General features: G+C 35.9%; 1 protein-coding gene across 1 annotated transcript in view; it reads left to right on the top strand.

Moving 5' to 3' along the window:
- The window catches only part of LRRC7 (leucine rich repeat containing 7), a 428,908-nt gene that overhangs the window by 263,450 nt on the left and 141,109 nt on the right, over window positions 1–24,349 (top strand). The window contains exon 8 of the mRNA XM_010963422.3: window positions 12,051–12,114. Within this exon, the coding sequence (XP_010961724.3) occupies window positions 12,051–12,114 (64 nt within the window). The remainder of the gene's footprint in view (window positions 1–12,050; window positions 12,115–24,349) is intronic.

Raw genomic sequence — 24,349 nt, 5'->3', positions numbered from 1 at the left:
TGTATCTGCTAATCCCAGGCTCCTAATTTATCCTTTCCCACACCATCTCTCCTTTGGTAACCATAAGTTTGTTTTCTATGTCTGTGAGTCTGTTTCTGTTTCTTAAATAAGTTCATTTGTGTCATATTTTAGATTCCACGTATAAGTTATATCATATGACATTTGTATTTCTCTGTCTGACTTACTTTGCTTAGTATGATAATCTCTTGGTCCATTCATGTTGCTACCAGTGGCATTATTTCATTCTTTTTTATGCCTGAGTAGTATTCAATTGTGTGTGTGTATCTTTAAATTAACATATTAATTTCATAATCATTTAAATTTCTGAATTTTCTGACAGAATATAAGCTCCAACATGGCAGGGACTATGTTTGTTTTGTTAATCTTTGAATTTCTGTCACACACATAATAAAAACTTCATATTATTCATTAATCATAAGCTTTTATGTCCACTTCACTAGGTTGTGAGGTACCTGAAGGCAGTGACCACATCATAGTCCCAGCCCTTAGCCTAGCATCTAATATGTACTCAACTGATGTTGTTACATTAATGAAAGAATTATTTGGGAATGAATTTGAAAGGCTTAATTGACAAGGAATTTGTAAAGTGAACTATCTATCAGGGTAGTACAAAAGTAAGGAGTTTAGATAATCAATTTGCTATTTCGTCTACAATGATCATAATGATATGGAGAATCAGACCTTTCTTCCTCTTTGGGCAATTAGCTAAGTGTTTTGTAATGCTGACAAAAAGTTAATCTTTCCTCAGTAAAATTCAGGTTCAGAAATATAATTTGTTGACAATATGTTGCGAAGCAGTGGTTGAATTTATGACTTTTTAATGCAAGATGGACTTTATGTAAATATAATTACCCATAAGAAATAATGCAATTAGACTTCAGTGTCTTTTACAGTTCTTTGATTGAAATGAATTTCCATTAGGAGGCACATTTCACAATGGTCTCATCTAGAGTAGATTTCTTACCCATTGTTATTTCTGTTGTATAGTTCATTATTTCTGATCGCTATCCTATTATATTTTATTTCACAACCTCTAAGTACTAATGGTTATAATCATATTTTAACATGACAATCTTTATGCCAAGTCATATCCATGAGGGAAAAATTAGTCCTGCTTAAGACCAATCAAAAAGTTATCCTAAGTGAAATTTGTTCTCAGATTGCTATTTTAAATGAACATATGCAGCTGAAAACACATATTATTCCAATTATTAAATAAAAATCTAATTTTATTTCTATGTATTGATAGACACTATCAAAAAATATACCAGTGATGTAGGTTTTCAAATAGTAAGGAAGAATATCTAGTAATAAACACATAGAAGATGTATTTATTTATTTACTGGAAAATATCTAGTTCAGCCTGAGGCAAATATTATTTCAAGAAGAAACTGAACTTAGGGACAGAGATTTGTGGACTAATCTTTGAAGATACAGCAAATACAAAAGAGAAGAGGAATGCAGACTTGAAAAATATTAACATCTTTACCTGATTTCTGAAACTGTAACATAAAAAATGGGGACATGGAAAAAAGTTCTCATGCTTCTCCTCCTCTTTTAAATCAAGGAGAAAAATCTTTCTCAGAATCTCTCCCCAAATCTCTTCTCCTCCTCTTCCTATTCCAGTGGCCAGAACTGAGTCATATGCTCATGTGCTAGCTGCCTGGTGACTCTCCTGCATTTCTGGTCTCTGATGCAGGGCAGATACCCCTGCAAGGAAGGGAAATGAGAGTTGCCAGGGAAACCAGCCATGGCTACCTTGGCAAATGATCTTCAAAGGCCTTAATCTCCTAAAGTTCAAATTCTCTTAGTCACAGGGTTATGTCCGTTTTATACATCAGAGTATCAACAATCGAAGGCCAAATCTACATAAAAGTACATGAATTAATATTTAGAAAGCCCAGCGTGATGAGTAACATTTTTTCCAATGAATAATAGGAAGAAATAATGAGCTGAAACATGGTCCTGTGCGTGTGTGTGTGTGTGTGTGTGTGTGTGAAGGAGACAGAGAGAGAGAGAAAAGAGTCTCTTAGAAAAGGTATTTCCTGTTGTTCCCTGCTCAGTTGCCTATAGGGATTTTAAAGTAGCTTAACTTTACCTGAGTGTTTTTTCAGTAGCATTCAGAGTCTCCTAATGAGCATATAGTGTAGATTGCACTGAAAATGAGCATCTTCATAGCTGATTTTGTTTCCCATAACCTTTTTTGTTTGTTTGTTTTGCAGTTTTTGCTGGAGGACGTAATTAAGTTTGCTTGTTTAATTTATTTTAATGAAGGCACTGGGGCACTGGGGATTGAACCCAGGACCTCATGCCTGCTAAGCACACGGGCTGCCACTGAGCTGTACCTGCCCCCCTTCCCATAACCTTTTGACTGGACAGCTTCAGTGCAAGCTGGGAGCATCAGTTCCTACAGTGTGGCCATCCACAGAGATAACTGTCATAGTGCCTGCTTATATGGCACCACTCCCCCGCAAAGAGTTCAGAAAATCTTACAAGTAACAGTTCTATCTTTGCTGAATTGTCATGAGTTAGGAATGTAGCATAATTTTTGGCCAGTGAGAAAATTGACGCCCAGAGTGAATGAATGATTGGTTCTTGTTATAAACCCAAGAAGACTAGAGAAAGAAAAATGAAATTCAGGCTTCTCCTCAATCTAATTGCACATTTCATTAAAAGGAGTTTAATGTGCAGAATTTGTCTTATAGCTGATCGCTGTTCTCAAGTTTCCACTTTATACTTCAATCTATTTCATTGGAGATGTATACTTTACTATATAAATGAGAGGTATTCTTGAGAGATTTGTTGTGAGTTTATTCATACAGAATCTTTTTGTCACATGATGCTTTAAATGAAAGATGAGTAATTATAGCACAGAAAGTTTTTCCAATAGGACATCATAAAATCAGCTTAAACTTTTAAATGTTGAGTATTTAAAAGGCAAAATATATCTCAAGGAAATACTCAAAGTATGCGACAACTTGATGTAAATTATATATTTTAAATGTTTATTTTACTGATTTAAATACTGCAAGGAGAAACATCTTAAGATGCATTCACAAACTGGACTAAGAAATTAAATCCCCCCAATATTCTTTGACAAAATAATAAGTGTTTAGTTTGGTTACATTTCTTTCTGGAAGATCCAGGAAACTAGCTTGGCTTTTTGTTGTTGTTCTTAGGGGAAAGTTTAATTGAAATTGAAATAATGAAACATCAATATTGTGGCTGTGACATTAGTTTAAGATATAGTAATTAATCAGGGGAGAATTTTTATAGAAAATATTTGATCACAGAAATTTTATCTGTCATTGGACATTAGATTTTTTAATTTTTTCCTGGTAGATAAAAGAAACAAGGTTATGTTTCTTCAAAATGAAATACACCAGTAGTTGCATTTTTAAAGAATGTCAATTTCTGAGTTTTCTTGTCTTTTTTACCTGTGCTGTAAGGAATAATTTATCTCAAACTTTACAATACAAGGTTTATTTAAAGAAAGATTTTGAACAAGGGAAGAAAATGATAATGTAGTAAAATCGGCAGGTCTGAAGTGTAAAATGCAAATGTCCATTTAACATAGGACACAGATTAAGTACAAAGATGCTATATTCTTTCCGTAAATTCCAGTAAGAGAACAGCATTGGACAGTAGCAACTGATGGGAGTTTTCCTCTCCTTGTGACATGAATAGTCACTAATTAGAGATGGTTTGAGAACATTTGAAAGACAAGTTAAAAGCTGGAAATGCAGAAGCCCATGCCAAAAATTTGTAGAATTCTGTGAGTGTCAGCAAACTCAAGTTACTGCACTGGGAATTTATGGAGAAACAACAGTCCTGCCAACTTTATGTGGCTTCAGAAGTAATTGTGCACTTAAATAGAAAAAACCTCTGAATCTGATAAAAAGAAAATCACAGATTATATAATTTTATCAAAGTGACAGATGCACCAAGATATTGCATTATTTCTCGTCATTGCTCCAACTGGAATCTTTTTCCAGATTTGCAATTGGATAAATGCTATAAAGTAATAGCATGCTAGTAAAGACTTAATTTTCATAAATACAACCAAACAATATTATGAACAAATGTTCCTATAGCCTCCAGCCCAGATTCTACAGATGCATTGCCTCAGTTTCCTAATCTGTGAAACGGGAATGATTCCTGCCTCCCAGGATCGCTGAGGGGAGTCCATGAGGCCAGGGAATGACAAGCACCATTCAGAGTCAGTGGCTAACAAAATCCCCTTCACCACGCCCCACCCACCCACCCACGGTGCTCTCTCTGACTCTTTTGAGGCATCTATGCTCTTCTGCCCCCATTTGGCAGAAGAGATAATTGTCACTCCTTTGGGTGTCCAACATCTAACCCTCTTTGGAAATCCTCCACCTTATGAAGCTGAGCTCTCCTCTCACACTATAAATGGAGTAGAGGATGCTTTCTCAGTGCTGCTATGGTGGAAGCACGTGACCTGGGCTCTGCACATCCCGAGTACCTTCCTTGGACATTGATTCAGAATCCAGTGAGGCAAAGTGGACAAAACGGTGCATCACCCAAAATTTCACCCATTGGGAGGGTTCATGCCATCTCTCAGGACCACCCTGAAGTGCGTATGATCATGAAAGGGCTGAGAAGTGAGGAGGCAGAAACCAACTTCTGTCCCTCCCACCCTCCCAGCTCCTGGCAAGGCCTCCTCTTGGCAAAACCCACCCCCAAAGTCTATGCAGTGGCGAACCGGGCAGGGCACTGGACAGGACTCAGTCTCCCAGGCACAAAGCAGGGCACAGAAAAGCTAGTGGTGAGGAAAACGAGATGGGGTCACGTGCTCGCTGTCCAATATATCATGGTTAATTACCATGTTATTTGTCTTTTTTTGTTGTTGTTAAGGAATAATTGATATACAGCTTTATGTTAGTTTCAGGTACGTAATATAATGATTCATGCCCAATAAATTCTATCTAACAGGAAAAAAAAGAACAGATGTCCCTAGATTCTAATAATATGTACCCTAAGAAATGAGAATTTCAAATAGTATATAAATATGAATAGTTATTTAGTGGCAGTTATCTAATAATAAATATTTTCAATCTTTAATTTATCTGTCATATCTGTATTCAAGTGTTTGAAACTTAAATATTCTTTGGGGTCAAGCTTGTATCATAAAGCATTAAATCATAAATCATGGAGCTATCTAGATGTAAGATTTTTAAGGACTGATGTAGACTAGGGGTTGGAAAACTATTGCTTATGGTCCAAATCTGGTGGCCCTGTTTTCATAAATAAAACTTTATTAGAATTCAGCCATTTCCACTGGTTAGCGTATCATCTGTGGCTACTTTTGCACTACAGTGGCAGAATTGATTAGTTGGAACAGAGACCATACGGCTTACAGAGCAGTTTGCTGACCCCTGGCATAGACTACAGTGAGCTAGAGAGCATATACTTCTCATTAAAAGATTCATCTTTAAACAATGATCAAGCCAAACAATTAAGGCCAGATTTAGATGACTGGCCACTGCTAGGAAAAGACATGATCCTATGACAGCCCTGTCACTAGCTTTCTGTGTGACCTTGAGCAAGTCACCAATTCTCCTCTAGTAAGAAGTGAGCATTTCTCTTTACTGAGGTTGAAGTGCATAAGACCAAATGGCAAAAACCAACATGGCCTTTTAAGGAGAATGTGAAAGTCAAACCAGGGAACCATGCCCAAACCAGTCATAAATGCAAACAGAGCCTTAAGTGAATATTGGGAGCTGAGATGCAGAGCCTGACAGGTCAGAGTTTCAAGCAGATAAATGAGGTTGATTTGAAAAAATGTAAATCCTGTACTCATGACAGGGTACTTAAATACACCTTGGCCTGTGTTTTCATGGACTAAGTAAGTATGTCCATAACTTCATGAGCTGCACTGGACAATAATTCATTCTCATCATCTCTAAAAAAGCAGGAAATAGTCTAAACTAATTTAATCTGTTAGATAATCACAATGAACATTGTATATTTTATAAAAAGTCCTGCCAATCAGAAACGTATTTAACTTTTCGAGCAAGCTTTGCCAAAATGTACTAGTCATCTGAATTTTCGTTTAAATCGTGCAATACTTATATAAGCCTCAGGAAAACGTCAAGAAACTGACCTCAATAGTCTCTTAAAATATTTCCAACTCTGAAATTCTTCCCTAACTATTTTAATACCTACCACTTAAAGAGCACCTACCATATGTCAGGCACTATTTATGTGCTTTACCTGTATTAACGATTCTAATCATCAAAATAATCCTATGATGTAAGGATTCTTATTATTGCTACCATATTACAAATGAAAAAACTGAGGTGCAAAGATGTTCTTTAACTTGTTTAAAGTCAAAGAGCTAGTAAGTAGCAGAATGGGGATTTAGACCAGGTTATCTGCATCCAGAGTCTATGCCCTTAACTACACTCCATTCATAGCTTTGTTGCAATATTTTAGATATCCAAAGACATGAAAAACTCACCTAAGTATTTCATCTAGTATCTCTTTTATTAATTGGATTTTTTTAAACCCGTTATTGGAAATGTCAGGGAGTCAACTTAACACGAGATGTAGGTATCCTGGGACTGATGAACCCCAGCCTTGTCTGCCTTTATCATTACATGTAGTTAGCAGTAAGTAAGCTAATGTATATTCATTATAATAGTCATTAAAACAGGCCTATCAGGATATCTCCTTGGCAACTGTTAATTAATTATAGCTGCCTCCTTGGCAACTGCTAATTAACTGTAGATGCCTGATAAAAATTGAGTGGTTTGTCTTTGTAAATATTCTAGAATTCAAACTTCTCACTTGGTAAAGAATCATTCACTTATGCACATATGAATATTTTCATTAACAAACACTGATTGAGAAGCTATTTGCAAGATTGACAAGTTACTTGCTCTCATGGAGCTTCAGTCTAGCAGAGGGGAAATAATTAGCAAGCCAACAGAGTATTTTAATTTTCAGTTTTAAATTTTTAATAAAATTAAATAAGCAAATAAAAATACTAAATTAATATGGAATTAAATATTTTCAGTAGTGAAGGGTTAAGAAGAGAATGAAACACGGTAATATATAAAGTGAAGATGGGAAGGAGATTTAATTTGGGGTAAAGGGGCAATGAGGAGGTAACAGATGAGCTGAGTTGAAGAGGAGCCAACTATGAGAAGTTTTATGAGAAAAATAGTACAGGCAGGAGACATAGCAATGATAAATGTAACAATCAGAAATTTTGCACATTTCTACAATTTCTACTTTGGTAATATGAACATAGGTTGGCAGACATCAGTTAATACAACCAGTTTCATTAGGACTTACTCCTTCAGATAACTAGGTGAACTTTACAAATGAGTCTAAGAGTCAGCAGGATGTCTGGTTCAGACAGATGATGATCAAATTGTCAGCATAACTGATGGAGAAGATGCCCAAACTGTGACCACATCCTGATATTTTCTCCCTGACCTGTGGTGGAGATCATGTCTTCAAGGCCAGCCATTTGTAGGGGGAAGGTCACACCAGTTGGATTCCTGAGTAGAGACAGAGAGAGAGGCCCCAGACCCACATGTGCTTACTGTGAGGACGAAGGAGTGCAGTCAGATGAGCACATCCCTCAAGCAGGCTGACTTGAATTGCATAAGGACAGGCCACATAGGAACCCACATAGTAGAGTAAGAGGTAAGCAAATAGAGGCGAGATGCTCACCCTCCTACTAACCAGCAAAGACAGGAGACAAAAGTATCCTCTAGCACGGTGGATCTCAGCTAGAGGCAGTTTTGCCCTCTAACCCCCACCGAGGGTACATTTGCCAATGTCTAGAGACATTTTGGTTGTGAGGACTGCAGAGGGTGCTACTGCTACAGGTAGGGAGAGGCCTTGGTTTCTGCTAAACATCCTGCAGTCCACAAGATAGCTGCATCCCAGATGTCCTCTCATCCAGCCACAAGGGAAGAACAGTGGGAATTCCTGCAAAAAAACCCCAATGGGGCTTTTTAGAGTTTTTCACTTTGGACCAAAATCATTTCCATCCTTTGCGGGTACCTGTTAGTACTGTGGACTTAAGCTACAGTCTCAGGACGACCTCAGCCTCCGATGTACTCCATTAGTATTTTCATTGTTTCTTTTCACATGTGCAAATATGCATGACTCACATAGCAAGGTTGTCCAACTCCTAGCTCAAATGACATTTCTTCTTAAAGTTTTCCATCATGTGACAGCAAGAACTGTCAGATTTTCCTTCTTCTGATCTCCTATAGCAATCTGTACATACTTTTATTATCACCCTGTGAAGTAATTATTCATTTAAAGGTCTTTCCAATTTAGAAAATAAGTTCTTCTAAAAGCAGACTGTGTTAAGATGTGCTAAACATCCTACAATGCACACAGTAGGCATAAGGATAAGCATTAATCAGTCCAAAATGTCAGTAGTGCCAAGGCTGAGAAAGCCTGCATCCCAGAAATCTTTGCAACTCCAATGCTCATGTGGTAGCTGCCGCAAGAAACACAAAGTGAATGAATGAACGCTCACCAAGAACACTACTGACCCAAAAATACCGTGAGTTCTATTTGATTTTTCTGACTAAGTCTTACTTGTTTGTATCCTGATGAAATTAAAAACCTATTATATACATTCATCTAAAAGGAACTTTTTTTGGACAATTTGAGAGGATGATTATAGTTTAGCAACTAGCACACAAACAAGAAAAGCAATATGCTGCCTTACAGACTGTCTAAAATCTTGTAGGTAAAGATAGTCACTTTGAAAGGTGTAAAATGTAAAAAATAGTACAGAATGACAAATTCAAAAAAACAGAAATAAGGATGTAAAGTTTTAAAGATATGTAAGAAATCATGTTGGAAAGGCAACTTTAAAAATTGAAGTAAGAATGTAATGACGGACTGAAACTTTAGTGATAGTAATGAATGAAAACCAGGATCAAAAAAAAATAAAATGAGATAAAATTAAATTAGAAGATGTTTTAAGGAACAGAACTTAAATAAGCTTCAGGAAATAGTTTAGAAAACCTCATGGGAAAGCCATTTTTTTGTTAGCTGTGCAAGCAAAAGGAAAAATGTTGCCAATTCAAAAGAATGGCAAAGAATGGCACAAAGCTGTTATAAAATCTATAAAATGTAGTTTAAATATAAAATACAGTTTTTAGATACGAATTTATGACCCAAAGATTTCAAAAGTGGTAGCCTAGGACTAGGATGAGTAAAGAAAAAGACTTAGCGGTGACATAGAGGATACTTACCCTCACATAAAAGGAATCAAACTTAAACTGCCCAGGTAGAAACGGAAGGAATAAAAGTTTCTTTGTGCATTGTCTCGGTCAGCCTACTTCTAGAGCAGTGTTTAATTCTGAGTGCCATTTGGCCCTCGGAGATAGGAAATGTTTCAGCTTCTGTGGTTAATGCAGTCTCTGTCTTACTGCTCAGATCTGCCTTTGCAGTGCAAAACAGCCATAGGTAATACAGTAACAAATGGGCATGACCGTGTTCCAGTAACGCTTTATCTGCAAAGACAAGGGTGCCAGATTTGGACCTGATCCTGTTTGGAAGAGAAGCATCGATAAGATGATCAGGGTGTTTAGAGGTCCAGAAACTTTGAAACAAGAGATGATTTAAGAAGTCAACCAGTATTTAGCCTAGAAAGAAAGGTAATCCCATACCAATAAAATCTGCTTTCGGACACTCAAGTACAGGATATTATTCACATCTTCATTTAATAAAGATAATTTTGTCTTGCTCCTCAACCACTATGGCTAGAAAAATATATATTCTCGGGTTTAGGTGATACGCTGCTTGAAGATAAGTGAGAACTGCAGAGTTCATAGATTTCAGGAAATTGTGGAAAGGCTTCTGGTCTTCAGCTCCTGGTGGTTCTCACTAGAATATTTTTTGCCTAAATGCTACATGATCAAGTCAAATGCAGGTGGCTGTGCTACACTTGTGGTCATTTTTCACTCATCTGCCATGCTTGGTCACTTGATCCTTCACCTTGGTTCTCAAAGCTTTGGTGGTCATTGCTCATTGGATATGTGGTCTTAGAACAAAGTTTGACAGAATCTGCCACTCCTCAATATTCCTAGGTTCAGAAGGAAATCTAATTCTCTCTTCATGGGACGCAGCCACTACCTCCCTTTTTCCTAGAAGCTAAACCTATTCAGTGGTATAGGTTTAGCAAGAGGTGAGGCAGATATTCTTACAATGATGGCCAGTGTTTCACAACCATCTTTGGACTGTGAGTGGTCCCAACCAGACCCTTCTGGGCATCTTGAAACATTTACTGAGATCAGAGTGGGGAAAGGAAATACACACACACACATACACATACATACATATATATATGTATGTATGTGTACATATATATACATATATATATATATGTATATATATGAAAAGAACTAACAATTTAAGAAAGTTAGTTGTGAATGCCAAATAGATCATGGAAAAGAGGTATATGAGTTTAAAAAGAGAAATAGTTTTCCAGTGGAATAGACAAGCAACATTTGTTACCATTTCCTTACTTTCTCTCTCCCTCACTCCAGCCACAATGGTCACATAGAATGTCTCAAGCAAGCAGTGTGTCCCTGCTTTAGACCCTAGACACTAGCAGGCTCCTTCATTTTCCTTAAGCCTCAGCTCAGTGTTCTTCTCGGTGAGACCTTATCTGATCACCCTATTAAAAATTGCAATCTTGTGATAAGAATTCTTCCTGTCTTCCTCCTCTGCTTATGTTTTCTTCGCAGCACATATAGCTTCTAGTGTATTATTTTATTTTACTTGATAGTTTTATTTATTGTAATTATCTTTACCACTGGCATGTAAAGTCCTTTTGAGCAGGAATTTTTGTTTCTTTTATTCAGTGCTATTCCCCAGACCCCAGAAGATTGTCTAGCACATAATAATGGCACATAATAATCTTTCAATAACAGTTGCTGGGTGAAGAAAGAGTACAAACATTTTTTGCACTTCTGAGCACCTGACAGAGTCGGGATTACAGTGGCATTTCATTTGCTGCTCATAAAAACCTTGTGAGATAATTACTACATAAATTTTAAAGGTGAAGGAACTACAGTTTTTAAGATTTGAATCAACAGTGCCTCCAGAATTACTGTATAGTCAGGACTTGAAGATAGCATTTTGGCTAGTAGGGAGATAAAAACTTGAAACTCAGAAAAATGCTATCTTTTCTTACATTGCATGCTATACTTGAGAATGGTTTGATAGATGCTGAATTCACATAGGATGTACTTAGGTACCTCTAACCTTTGGCACCAACTCTTGCCCAAGGTTTACAATTGTTCAGAGTTGTATCACCATTTAAGCCAGTATGTTTAAGAGACAGTGAGTACAAAGTTAAGGGTAGGGGATTAAGAGGTACAAACTACTATGCATAAAATAAATAAACTACAAGAATATGTATAGTTCAACACAGAGAATGTAGTCAAGATTTTATAATAACTGTAAGTGGAATATAGCCTTTAAAAATTGTGAACACTATGCTGTACACTTGAAACTTATAATGTAAATCAACTACACCTCAATGAAAAAGAAAAAACAAGTTTACTTATAGTGGAAGTTCATTTAAGGAAGTGGAAAATGACAAGATTGATGATGAAATTGTGGCCATATTGTGGGATTTTAGAATGCTTTACTAAGAATTGGGCTCATTCATTGATTCCTAAACCTGTGGATTCTTAAAAATATGGATGCTGGAGCCCCAACCTGTACCTCCTACTGATAACAGCTATTTAACAAGCTTCTCAGATTATGTTAAGCAGCCAGGGCTATACTCCAACCATAGAGTGGCGTTTGGAAACACGGTAAGCTACTAAAGGTTTTCAGGCAACAATTTGCATACTTATTACTGTACATATGCAGTTTACTTCTCTCTGAAAATACCCCTTTTTCTGTGTAATATCTACCCAGGTAAATCTGATGGGGGGGTGGGTAGGATGTTTTTTGGAGCAACGTATCATGCACTGCCTCACAATAGTATTTTTCTCTGTCTGTTATAGGTCAATGCACAAACTGGGCCAGTTGGAAAGACTTGACCTAGGCAATAATGAATTCAGTGAGCTGGTAAGCGAATACATTTTCTAAACTTGATAAATATACTCCCAGGAGATGATTTCTTTCATAACCCTGCTATCTTTGTAACCCCAGGTATTAAATCATCAAGTGCACATTTGTATTTGTTATTTATAAAAACATAATGAAATCTGGAATTAAAGTGATTGGTTAACCATATAGTAAACCTCAGGGAACTGGATAATATTAGGATTCACTAGGAAAAAAAAAAAGTGTAGGGTGGGAGAGAGGAGGAACAGGCAGATGCAAACTGTCCGTTTTGAACACCAGTTTTGTAGCACCATAGTTGATGTGTTACACCTGTTGCCTCAATTAATCCTGATTTGACACGCTGCCTTGTTAATATTATGGAAACAAGCTCAAAGTGGTCACCGACTTACATAGCTTTTCTGTGGCTGGACAAGAATTAAACTGAGACTTGGTTAACTTGAAGTCCATAGCCTGAAGACTTCTGCTTTGAAGGCTGCTTAGTGGTGTACCATGAGAGAAGTGACCAGTGGCCTTTTATCTCCAATTGTACTGAAAATGTCTTTCCAGTGGACACATATTGTGACCTCACTGCCAGCAATACTGGCAGACTTTGGTTCACTCCTTTCAGGCTTAAGTTTTCTTTAAAATGTTCCTGAAGACCAAAATCTCTAATGCAAATTGGAAAGAAAGTACTCTTTACATGCAGACCCAGCCTTTCTTATTCAGAAGGCTTCCACCCGAACATCTTCAAATTTCAAAAATCAATTCATCTAAAATGTATTTTAACTATTTTTTTAAATTAAAACATTTAAATAAGTGATCAGCTTTTCTTTCCCAGCTATGTGACCTTGTGCAAATTACTTAACCTCTCTAAACCTCATTTTCCTTTTCTATCCAATGGAAATTATAATGGTTCCTCCCTTATAGGGCTTGTAGGAGAATTAAATGAGATAATGAATGTACAGGACTTGGAAAAAAAAGTGATTCTCAGTAAATTCCACTGTGCAATGTTGATAGGATGTCATTCACTATAACTTGAATGCATGAAAAAAAGTTAACTTGTTTTACTTTTGGATCATAATTAATTTGGTCATTAACCCAGCCTCCATCTATTTATTGAGGGTAAAAACTGACTTTTATTCTTCTATGATTAGACGTTTAATCTAATTTAAGAAGTTACATGGTTGCTTTAGGTTGTGTTCAACCTCCTTGCATAGAAATTCTCTGCATCCTCTTGCCTTCCCCTGCTTGTCTCCTTAAGATGGAATTTAGGTGTGTGCAGAGGAAGCTACATGTCTTTCTGACATGAGGGAAAGGGACCACCTGGCCTCAGGCTGGTTTGCAGAAGTGCTGGCCTCTGGGCTGCAGTCTGCAGTTGAGCCTGAGTCTTGTGTTAAATCTGCAATTCTGAACCTGCAGTCAGTTCTTTGGGCTCAGGCAATACTCCTTCTTGCTGGCAGTGCCATCACCCTAGCTATTACTGCATGTACATGCATGAGTCTCTGCCCTGTCTTCCCTCCAGCACCATGCTTGGCAGTTCATCCCCGGTTTCTGTTGTGAAAGGACCTCACCAGCCATAAGCCCAATAGTGGCCCCATAGTCAGTCTCCAGGCTCTGAGACACCACATGGTATGCAGACTGAGAGAGATCCAGTGAAAATAAATCTCAGAACCTACCTCTGTCTGCTCCACGGCACTGCCAAGTTTGCTCTGCCTTGGATGCACCCAACTTTGTTACAGGGCAGCTGGCAAGGTGGCCTCAATGCGGTTAGTCGGGCAAGAGGGCCCAGTACATAGCTTAATGCACCTCTGGCGTTTTTAAAGGAGATATTTATTAGCATAGGTAGAGAGATAAGTAAAGGTGGTAAATAATAGTGGCAAAACGGCAAAATTAGTTTATACTGGTAGTTTTTAAATTAGTTAAGATGTTACTATCTGCTCCTGATTCCATAAAGAAATGTAGCTTGGCCTGGTAGCTGAAGAAACACGGACAATGGATTCAGACAATTCCATCTATCTCATAGGCTTTTTGGGAGAATTCCATGCAAGAGAATCTATAATAAACACTTAACATATGTTTCAAATGAATTTCAGTTCGTCAAGTATATCATTTTGCAAGACTTTTGTACAGATACTTTGTGAATCAGTATTTTACTATCAATATTTGGATCAATAAAGACGAATAGTGTATTTTTTAAAAAATAAGCTTAGTAAAAGTAAATTTTAAATACATGTATTTTAACTTATGCTTTATGATGTCTAAGAAATCATCATCTGAGCAGAAACATTTTTTTACATTTGAGCTCCCAATATTTCATGCTGGTCACAAAATAAGTCTCTCAATTTTTTTTTTTTTTTTTTTTTGTGCATTTGTACTGGGGCCCTGTATTTACTTAGTTATTTGGTGGGGTGGATGGAGAGAGTATAATTCTGGGACTTCACATTTCTAATGTTACTTATTTTTAATCAAACGTGTGGCTTTTATTTGTCATATGTGTGGAACTAGCCATTGTTTCTCTGACAGTAACAACTTTAACATGAAAATAAAAGAATTTGCTCTGATAAGAGGCCTCTAGAAACAATACCGTATGGAGGAAGGGGGATTAAATTCCAATCTCTGGCTAGATATTGACACTTAGGAGATTGCTGTTAGAGGATTCATTTTGTGTGACATGGTAAAGAGACAGATGTGGAGAGATGACAGAGCGCAAAAACAAATGAACAAAAAACTTTAGAATATGAAAGCTTAATGATCAGGACAGAATTTTGCTTGCTACAGAAGCAATGTACACATCCCAAATAAGGTTTAAAGTAGAAATATCTACTTATGAATGCTTTTGTTATAATAAAAAGTTCTAAACAAAAGGAATTAGCTTATGTTTCTAACAGCAGTAAACACTGGAAGATATTGGGCAAAGTTACGGGAACATAATAGATTGTTAAAGCTTTTTAAAAATAGTTTTTCTTTCATGGCTTTTTTATCAATATAAAATTAATAAATGTTTATTTAAAAAGTTTTAGAAAGTTAAAAGAGGTATAAAAATGTTACTAAAAGTAATTTGTGATCCCTTATACAATCATTATTGATGTTTTTGATATATTCTTTCTCCCCTTCCCCATTTTCTTTTTATGAGATCAGATGAGATTATTTGGGGCCTGGTCAGTGATGGGACAATATTAGGTTGATGCATGGAATTGGATAACATCACACCAGTTGATATGTGGTTTTAGTACTAAGGTAGTAAAATGAACAATGAAGAAAGTAACCTATGAATGTATAGAAATCATATTTTGTTAAAAATCCTCTGCCTACTCTAGGTAGTACAGCCTTCCAAATGTCACAGAATAACTGAGAACATCCCAATGTCATGGAATGGTCAGGGACACTCTAACAGGTTCAGTGATTCTTGTGGGGCCCATCAGATGTATAGTAGGAACGTATTTCAGGTATGTATAGATTTTTCCAGTGAACTAGGAATCCCTGTTGGTCCTTAACTGGTGGAGGAAATAATGGAGCCCCCAAAGCAAATCACCATGAGCATGAGCAAGAAGGTTACTGGGAAATGGAGCATATTGAGTAGCAGAGCCCAGAGGAGACAGGGTGATCCACCACCGGTGTGAGGCCACGGCTGACCATCCCCTTGGTCTAGCTCCAGCTCCCGGCTCCCTCCATCAAGGACTGGGGCTTAGAGGAAGACATCTCTTAGAGCCCCTAGCAACTCTGCTCTGGGGACCTTCATCAGAAGAGCCAGTCATAAGAAAGCTTTTCTGCAAGCCAGAAAGAGGAAATTGCTCAGCTCAGAGGAGGCTAACAGAAGCCTGGGAAGTGGTCTGTTATGTAGCTTAGAATTTAGGAATTAAAAGGAGGCAGGTAGCAGCATGGGTGACAACCCACTGACAACAGAGTGACAATGGACAGCAGGAGAGGAACACAGTGATTACAGTGGTCATTGGAGCAGCATCTCCTGCTATGTGCAAGATTCCTTTGACTCTGCTCACCCCCTCACTCACCCCACAAAGGGACTCCTAAATGGAATAATTGGGGAAGAGGATCCCAGAAAAGGTCCAATTTCCTGATCTACTGTTCAAGCAGGAAGGAGATCAGAGAAATAAGATTTGAAATTTTACTGTAGCTATGACATAATACATACTGGTTATATGTGTCTTTATAGAGGTATTTCTATTTACCATATTGGAATTACAGCATGCATTCTATTTTTGTATTAATGCATGATAATCAAATTTAAATAATTAGATTTTTTTACAGATATTATTAAGTCATAAACTTTCTCTGCAGCTGAATTAAGAAGGCTGTCAAATAGTAGCCACAAAATAGTGAAATAAAGTTTGACTTTAAGAGAAAATAATAAAATTAAAGAGACTTGAAATTTTATTAAATCAAATTTTATACATGTAAAATAATATATGTAATATGTTTACATTACAAAGCGTAATTAAATGTATCCCTGTGAACCTACCACCATATTGTTAAGAACTAGAACATCACCAGTCCTGTACAGCCTTATTTCTGGAAATTTATTTAATATTCCATGTATTTGCATGTCTCTCTAAACATTATATTCTTTCACTTTACTTGTCCTCAAGCTTTCTAAAAATATGACTGCACTGCAAATTTATTTACCCTTTATTTTCATCATTGAAAATAATTTTTACCTCATTTTTATTACATTGCCGCTATGAATATTCCACAAGTGCACATGTGCAAGAGTGTATCTAAAACATATCTTTAGAAGTGGAATTTCCTGGACATAAGTTAGGTACATATTCAACTAAAAAAATAATGTTTTGTTTTATTTTGTTTTCAAAATAGTTGTACTCATTCACCAACAGTGTGTGAGGGTTCCCAAACTTCACATCTTCATCTACACCTGATAGTCTTTATTTTTGCATCTTATTATGATCTTAATTTACATATCTCTGATTTCTAATGTGATTGAAACTTTTCCATCAGTTTGTGACAGTTTGCGTTTCCTTTTCTGTGCAATGCCTGTTTATGTAATTTTTGGCCGTTTTTCTATTGGTTGTCTTTTTTTGTAGATTTCCAGGGATTCTTTTGTATATTCTATATATTAACCCCTTGCTGGGTATATGTACTACACATAACTCCTCTGAGTCTCTGTAGAGTCTTTTTATTTTCTTCATAGTCTTTTGATGACCAGAAAGTCTTAATTGTAGTAAAATAAAATGTATAATTTTTTATGTCTAGCACATCTTGTGTCTTGCTTAAGAAAACCTTGGCTCCTCAAAGTCAAATAGATCTTTTATTATGTTTTCTTCTTTAAAAAAAAAAAAAGAGGATTTCATTATTTAAAGTCACTTTTATTTCCATCTGGACTTAATTTTTTATATTGCATATATTATTTTTGTCCTGAGACTCAATTTTCCAAGAAACATTTGTAAAGTAGTCCTTACTTTTCACCTGAGTATGAGTGCCCTCTCTTAATAAAATATGATTTCTATACATTCATTGGTCATTTTACTATCTTGATACTAAAACCACGGTTTCTTAATTAGCACAAACAATAAGTTTTTTTGATATCTGATAAGACAAGTGTCTCCAACTTAGGTACCTGGACATTTTAGATACCTGAATTTTAGAATTAGTTTTTCAGATTTCTCAAAATGAAAAAAAAACCTTGTTGGAATTTGGTTAGAAATGTATTGATTCTATAAATCAATTTTGATTGGACTGACAATGGAGAATTGATATTTTTACGATACTGAATTTTATGCATCCACATGACAAATCTCCATTATTTGTCTATTTTTATATATTTCAGTGAAGTTTAATAATTTTCTTCAAAAAAGGATTTTATGCACTTTTACGTAGTTTATTCCTCTGTGCCTTATCTTTTTGTTGTAGTTATAAATGTACTTTTTCAAAAATGTTACTCTCCAGCTGTTTTGTTGCAGATGTGTAGTAATCCATTTGATTTTTACTTTTTTACTTATATCTAGCTATTTGAGAAACTCTCTTAGTAATATGAATGATTTGCCATAGATTCTTTGGGGATTTCTTGTAGATAATCAAATGGTCTGTGAACAGTTGAATAGAAGAAAATGTCACTGATTTCTGATTTTAATGGAAATGCATTTAATGTTTTATCATTAAAAATGTTCTTTAATATTAGTTTTAGATAGATGCTCTTTATTAGGTTTATAATATACCTTCCTATTTCTAAGAAAATTTATCATGAGGAGATACCAAACTCTTTAAATTCTATTTTTGCATTTATAGAAATAATTTTTTTCTCCTTTAATCTGTCAATGCTGTAAATTATTTAGAATTTCTAAAACTACCTTTGCATGTCTTAAGTAGACCCAACATGATCACAATATAATGATGATCGTGACCTATGTAAACTATATTCAGTTCAGTCCTGTCTAGGATTTTTTTTACATCTGTGCTTATGCGTGAGATTAGTATATGTAATTCTTGTGTACTTTCTCCATCTATGGGCTCATATGTTTCATCAGCTTTAGAAAATTAACAGTCTTCATCTTCTCAAATATTGCCTTTTACCTGTATGGTCTGTCTCTCCTGCTGAAGTTTGGATTAAATATGAATATGATATCATAAGTGATTTTGAAATACTATTTTATTAATTATTTCATAAGTTTTTTCTGAAAAAGCAATCAGATAAAGGATAATTTTAAAATATTTATTTCATGCCCTTAAAGAAAGTCTTTCTTCCTCTTTACCTAAAATTAGCCAGTATTCATTATCCAGGATTTAAGATATGATGGTGAGATCATTTTAAGAGTATTTTCAACTCTGTAAACTGTTTAATGTACCAATTACTGACAGACATTTCTAAATTACAAGCCACTCAAATTCTGGATTAAAGAACAAAACAAGGATTTTTAAAAACAAAACACCTAAATGACAGCAACAAAAATATTTAAAGAGTGAAAAAATATATTTTCTGTAATAAAGAAACTTTTTTAAACACATGCAAAAATGGATTGAATTTAAAAGTTCAGAGAATTCATCAGGAAATGAATAGTATTTTAACTATCCAATATTTGAAACAGTATGTCAGGCAGTCTTTATAAAAAGATTTCATAAATTCAGCCATCCATGGACTGTATTAAGGGATTTATATTCTATAAAATTTTTTATAGAAAAGCTTAAAAATAGTCTGCACTATTTCAAATGCTCAGTAAGGCTGCAGATCACAATAAGCAAGAATTTATAATCTCAATGTTCAAACTGAATTTGTTTCTGTTGACTTTTTTCACTTTATTTCATAGATTCAAACAAAAATTTCAAATAGATAAATCTTATAAAGAATGGAGACACCCTGAGTGATATAACTGAGAAGAAATGCCAGTAGTTGTACAGAATATCTATGTGTCTTTATAGACAATATGAATGTGTTTTTAAAGAAATTTGAAACAGTTGAATGCTGTTTTAATATGTTATTTAAATTGATTCAGAATTAAATTAAACTTCACCAAAAACAACAACCAATGGGTTCACCTCTCTAGTTCACCCAAGGTGTGCTCATTTTTAATTACCTAAGATAATGCACCCCAATGTTCATAGCAGCACTATTTACAATAGCCAAGAGATGGAAACAACCTAAATGTCCATCAGCAGATGACTAGATAAAGAAGTTGTGATATATTTATACAATGGAGTACTACTTGGCCATAAAAAGGAATAATATAATGCCATTTGCAGCAACATGGATGGACCTGGAGATCATCATTCTAAGTAAAGTAAGCCAGAAAGAGAAAGAAAAATACCATGTGATATCACTCATATATGGAATATTTTTTTTAAAAGACATAAATTAATTACCTAGGATGCATGTATAACTGAGGCAAGCATTATATTTACATATCCAGTAATTTCCTTTATAAATAATTACAGCATAGGTTTGCCACACCTACTAATAAAATGTTGTTAATCATTCTTCGAGTAAAGCTTGTAAGAAAGAACAAAGTAATAAAAATATAATTTGTATCATATAACCAGCCATCCCATTTTCAAGGAAAATATTTAAAACATCCCAGTTATTAACTCTTCCATTTCCTGCATTTATAAAACTATTGAGGCCATAGATTCTGTGTGTGTCTACATATATAAAATTTATACCTGTCACAGATATTGCCAGAGATTATTAATACATCAAGAGAAATGAGAAATGAAGCTAATTTTTTAAATTATTAGAGGCACATCAATTTCTATAGCAGTCAGGGTCCAGTCACGGGGTGGAGACTGTATCAATTATTTAATATAAAGGATGGATAATCATGTGTTCGAAAACTGAAAGGGCACGGGGGGACTTGGAGGGATCACAGAGGTAATAACTTTAGGAAAAAGCTGCCACCTCTAGTGTAGGGAGCAAATGGAAGACGGTAGTGTAAGGAGTTATGAAAACTTAACTGGGACTCAGACCTCTAAAGAGGGGCACCAGCCAGCTGCTGCTGGTGTCTTCGAGGCCAGTTCTAGTAGTGTGGAAAAACTACAAGCTGAAAACAACTGTTGTTGCTGCAGTTTAGTGTTGCTGCAGGAAGCAGTGTTGCTGTGGAGATGCTGAAATGCCCAGGAGGTAAAGAAGCAGCAGGTCCGCTTTTATTCCTCTAGCCTCCCAGTCTCTCTCCAGTCACCCAGTTGTCAGTGCCTGATGCAGCACCACCTGTCCAAAAGGAAACATAGTTAACCTCAGAATGGCAAAGTCAAATATTAGAAAAATGGGCTGCAGCTGAAAGGCAAGAGCTTAAATATTTAAAATAAAACAAATGTTTATTTTTGCCAACTCAATTTTGGCATTATTTTCTCCAGAAAGCTTTCCCTGCACCTAGCAGAGTACCAGGCTCCCAGCGGGCACTTGATAAATGTTTGTAATGAATGAATGAATCCTTTGATTTTAAAAGTGAACAGTTCAGTCAATTTTCATCATCAGAATCATGCCTAAATTTTTAATTCAAACTAAACAATAATAGAGGTGAAGGAAATACTTTAAATTATCTGAAAAGCAATCAATCCATAATTAGCTATCCTTTGAGGATCAATTTCAATTCACTTCGAAACATACTTCTAAATGAGTTTCTCCATGAAACTTTAAACTACAAAATTTAGAACTGTGTGTGACCAATAAGTTAAAAGTCTGTATTTCCACTAACTATGAAATTTGAAAGGAATCCTTGATGAATTATTCAGTTAAAATGTATTTTACGCTGAAAATAATTATGGAAGCTTTTTTTAATAGGAGGATCAAACTGGGGTCTCTGCTTTTATAAATGCAACATACGTCGATCCAGGACTTTAATAAGCAATCTCCAGTGTCAGACATACAAATTCAAAAACTCATTTTCTTGCTTTTAAATGTTCCCTTTCCTAGCAGTAAAATAATTATCTTTACCTCTGTTTTCAAAAGAAACAGTTATTCCCTCATTGCCACTTCTCATTACTTCAATAAGACTGGGCACTATAAGTGAAATTAATTAGCTCTGTTTTTCTTTCCATAAGTAGATTTTTCTAAGAATGGCATATATCCCAATGTATAGTCAAGTGTCCTAGTGATTCTGTCAATAGTTTCAACCAGAGAAGTTAAAGAAATTCTCTTTGACTGAGCCAGGGTAAACTATGTTAAACAAGAGTACAACTTTATAGTCAAGACTTTACAAAGAAAATAGGAGTATTATGCAATCATGGAGTAAAACCACGAGAATATTCTTGAGTTGTGGATAGGGATTGTGAATCACCCAAACTAACACAAACTGTGTTTAAAGTAATCAAATTCAAAGTAACATCATCCTCCCTTGTATGCTGAAATGCTAATATCTGGATGTATTATCTGAAATTGAATCAGTAAAAAGCTTATTTGATTTCAGGTTTCACAACAAACAAAAGTAGAAGACAATGAAAATGCTAAGGCGAAATGTAAAGAAAGGAGGATGGAGAGAAAGAAGGAGAGAGTGTGTGAGTGTGGGGGGGTGCAGGAGGGTCTGAGTGTGTTGTGTGTGTATGCATGTGTGGAGAGTGCAATTAGTGAGGGTGGCCAGGGAAGCTTTACTCAGAAGGTGACATTTTGGTAAAAATATAAAGAAGGCAAGGGAGTGAACTGTGTTAATATCTGGGCGGAAGATTGTTCTAGGCAGAGGGAACAGGAAGTACAAACACCTGAGATGAAAGCAAGGCTGACACGTGGACAAGATGAGGAATGGCTGGAGTAGGATAAATCAGTTGCGGGGATGGAGGGACGGGGGGGTGGGAGGTAGGTGCACAGGAAGAGGTAGAATCCTGTAAGATAGTTTTAGAACTTTGGCTTTCATTCTGAGCAGAGTGGAAGTCATTTGGAAGGTTTCGTCAAGTAGAGACCATGGCCTGAATTACATTAAGTTACGTTACACTGCATTGTATTACACTAGGTTATAGTACATTACACTAATTATGTCACATTACATTACCAGGATCACTTTGACTGCTGTGTTGAGGATAAATGGAAATGGGACAAGGTGGAGTCAAAGACACCAGTTAGGAAGTTGCTGCAATAATATAGTCAAGAAAGGATAGTAGCAATGGAAGTGGTAAGAAAAGGGTGATTTCTGAGTAAATTTTAAAGATATAGTCAGGATCTTAACTTATAAGTTAGAGATACCTTCTTTCAAAAAATAATACAAAATTAGGAATACATAATTAAGTACAAAAGTGAATGTTTACTTAAGATAAAAAAGAAACTGATTTAAATTACAAATTAAAATTAATAAAATACAATTCTGAAAAGTTGACAAATGTCATAAATATCATTAAATCCAGAAAAATAACACACTAGCTCACATTTATGATACTTTTTCCCCCCTTCATTTTGACTTCATACTGTTTGATAGTCTTTTCACATGACAGATATTTTTTGTTGTATCGTTTTCTATGACGATAATAGAAAGATCGTTGAGGCTTTCCTCTATCATGGTTTTTACCACTGACAATTTGGAAACATTTGTTTCAGCTTTACAGTTCTTCATTGATACGCCTTGTAAAAATTTAAGATTATTGTCAAATTTGGGAAAACTTCTGGCTCCCTACATATCAAGCCTTGTTTCTCCTCCTCTGCCTACCTACTTCTGGTACTGAGAACCAAAAAATATATTCATGTCCCAGTGTGTTCCCAGGCCCTGTCCCTTCATGTCACGATGGTCAAGGGAGCTGACAATGGGCAGCTATAAAACTAAAAAAAAAGTTACTCTGCTTCCAAAATATGATTGTGATAAGCACAGGGTAACAGTTATAGACATTCCCAGGAAAAAAGGAAAGAAATGGAAGGACAAAAGTAGTCTATACTCAAAATCAATTTCAAAAGTTACCCAGGCCAACTCCATGAGGTTTCAAGGCCTGGGAATAACTTCTGTGGCTCAAAACTCATGGCTCTGTGCCTGTGGCTTTAGCCTCTGAGTCATCCTTCCTTTTCCAGGATGGAAAGCAAGGTTTTGCAGCTAAGTAGATTTATCAATCTGTTTCCTACAAATAGAGTGTTAGGAGTCTGACAGTCTCCTTTCAGTTTGTCCTCCCGCTGTTCTTTCAGTCCATGCCGGCAGTGTCTTTGTTGACATAACAGTCTGAAGAGCCTTGTGGGTCTCCATTTATATCTTATCTTCAGGATTTCTCCATCACAGAAGATGTTCCTCACAGGTCTTTCTTGGATAATCCCCAACTCTATTTCTGGCTTCTTCTAAGATGTCTAACAGCTTCCATGATACTCCTACCTAAGCACTTGAGAACCCTCTGTGAATAAATCAATACTCTGACCCTCTAATCCTTACAAGGCACTAGCAAAAGATTGCCCAGACATATCCTTGACTTTATTTCCAGAGCACATTTTCCTGGCAGTGAATCTTCTCATTTTTACAGTCTGGATAGGATGAGAATTTCCCAAGTCATGACCTGGTTACTTTTTGCTTAATTGCTCTCTCAATTTATCCCTTTCCTCTTTACTACAATCTGCAAATAGAGATCAGGCCACCTTCAGAACTTTGCTTGAAAATCTTTTCAGCTAAATATCAAATTTAACCTCTTACAAATTATTTTTTCCACGTGATTGTATGACACATTTCTGCTACTATATAACAAAGGTCCCCTTTACTCTATTTCCATGTTAGCATGTTTCTCAGTTCCTTCTGAGCCCTCATCAGTAGTGCCCTTGTAGTCATATGGCTACCAGCAGTCTGTTGATGATGATTTAGGTATCTCCTAAGAAGACAGATTTTTTTTTCCATGCCGTTTACTT

The sequence above is a fragment of the Camelus bactrianus genome, chromosome 13, assembly GCF_048773025.1.
Source record: "Camelus bactrianus isolate YW-2024 breed Bactrian camel chromosome 13, ASM4877302v1, whole genome shotgun sequence".
Classification (NCBI taxonomy): Eukaryota; Metazoa; Chordata; class Mammalia; order Artiodactyla; family Camelidae; genus Camelus; species Camelus bactrianus.
Note: the sequence above shows the minus strand (reverse complement) of the source record. Positions and strands in the feature narration are given on the sequence as shown.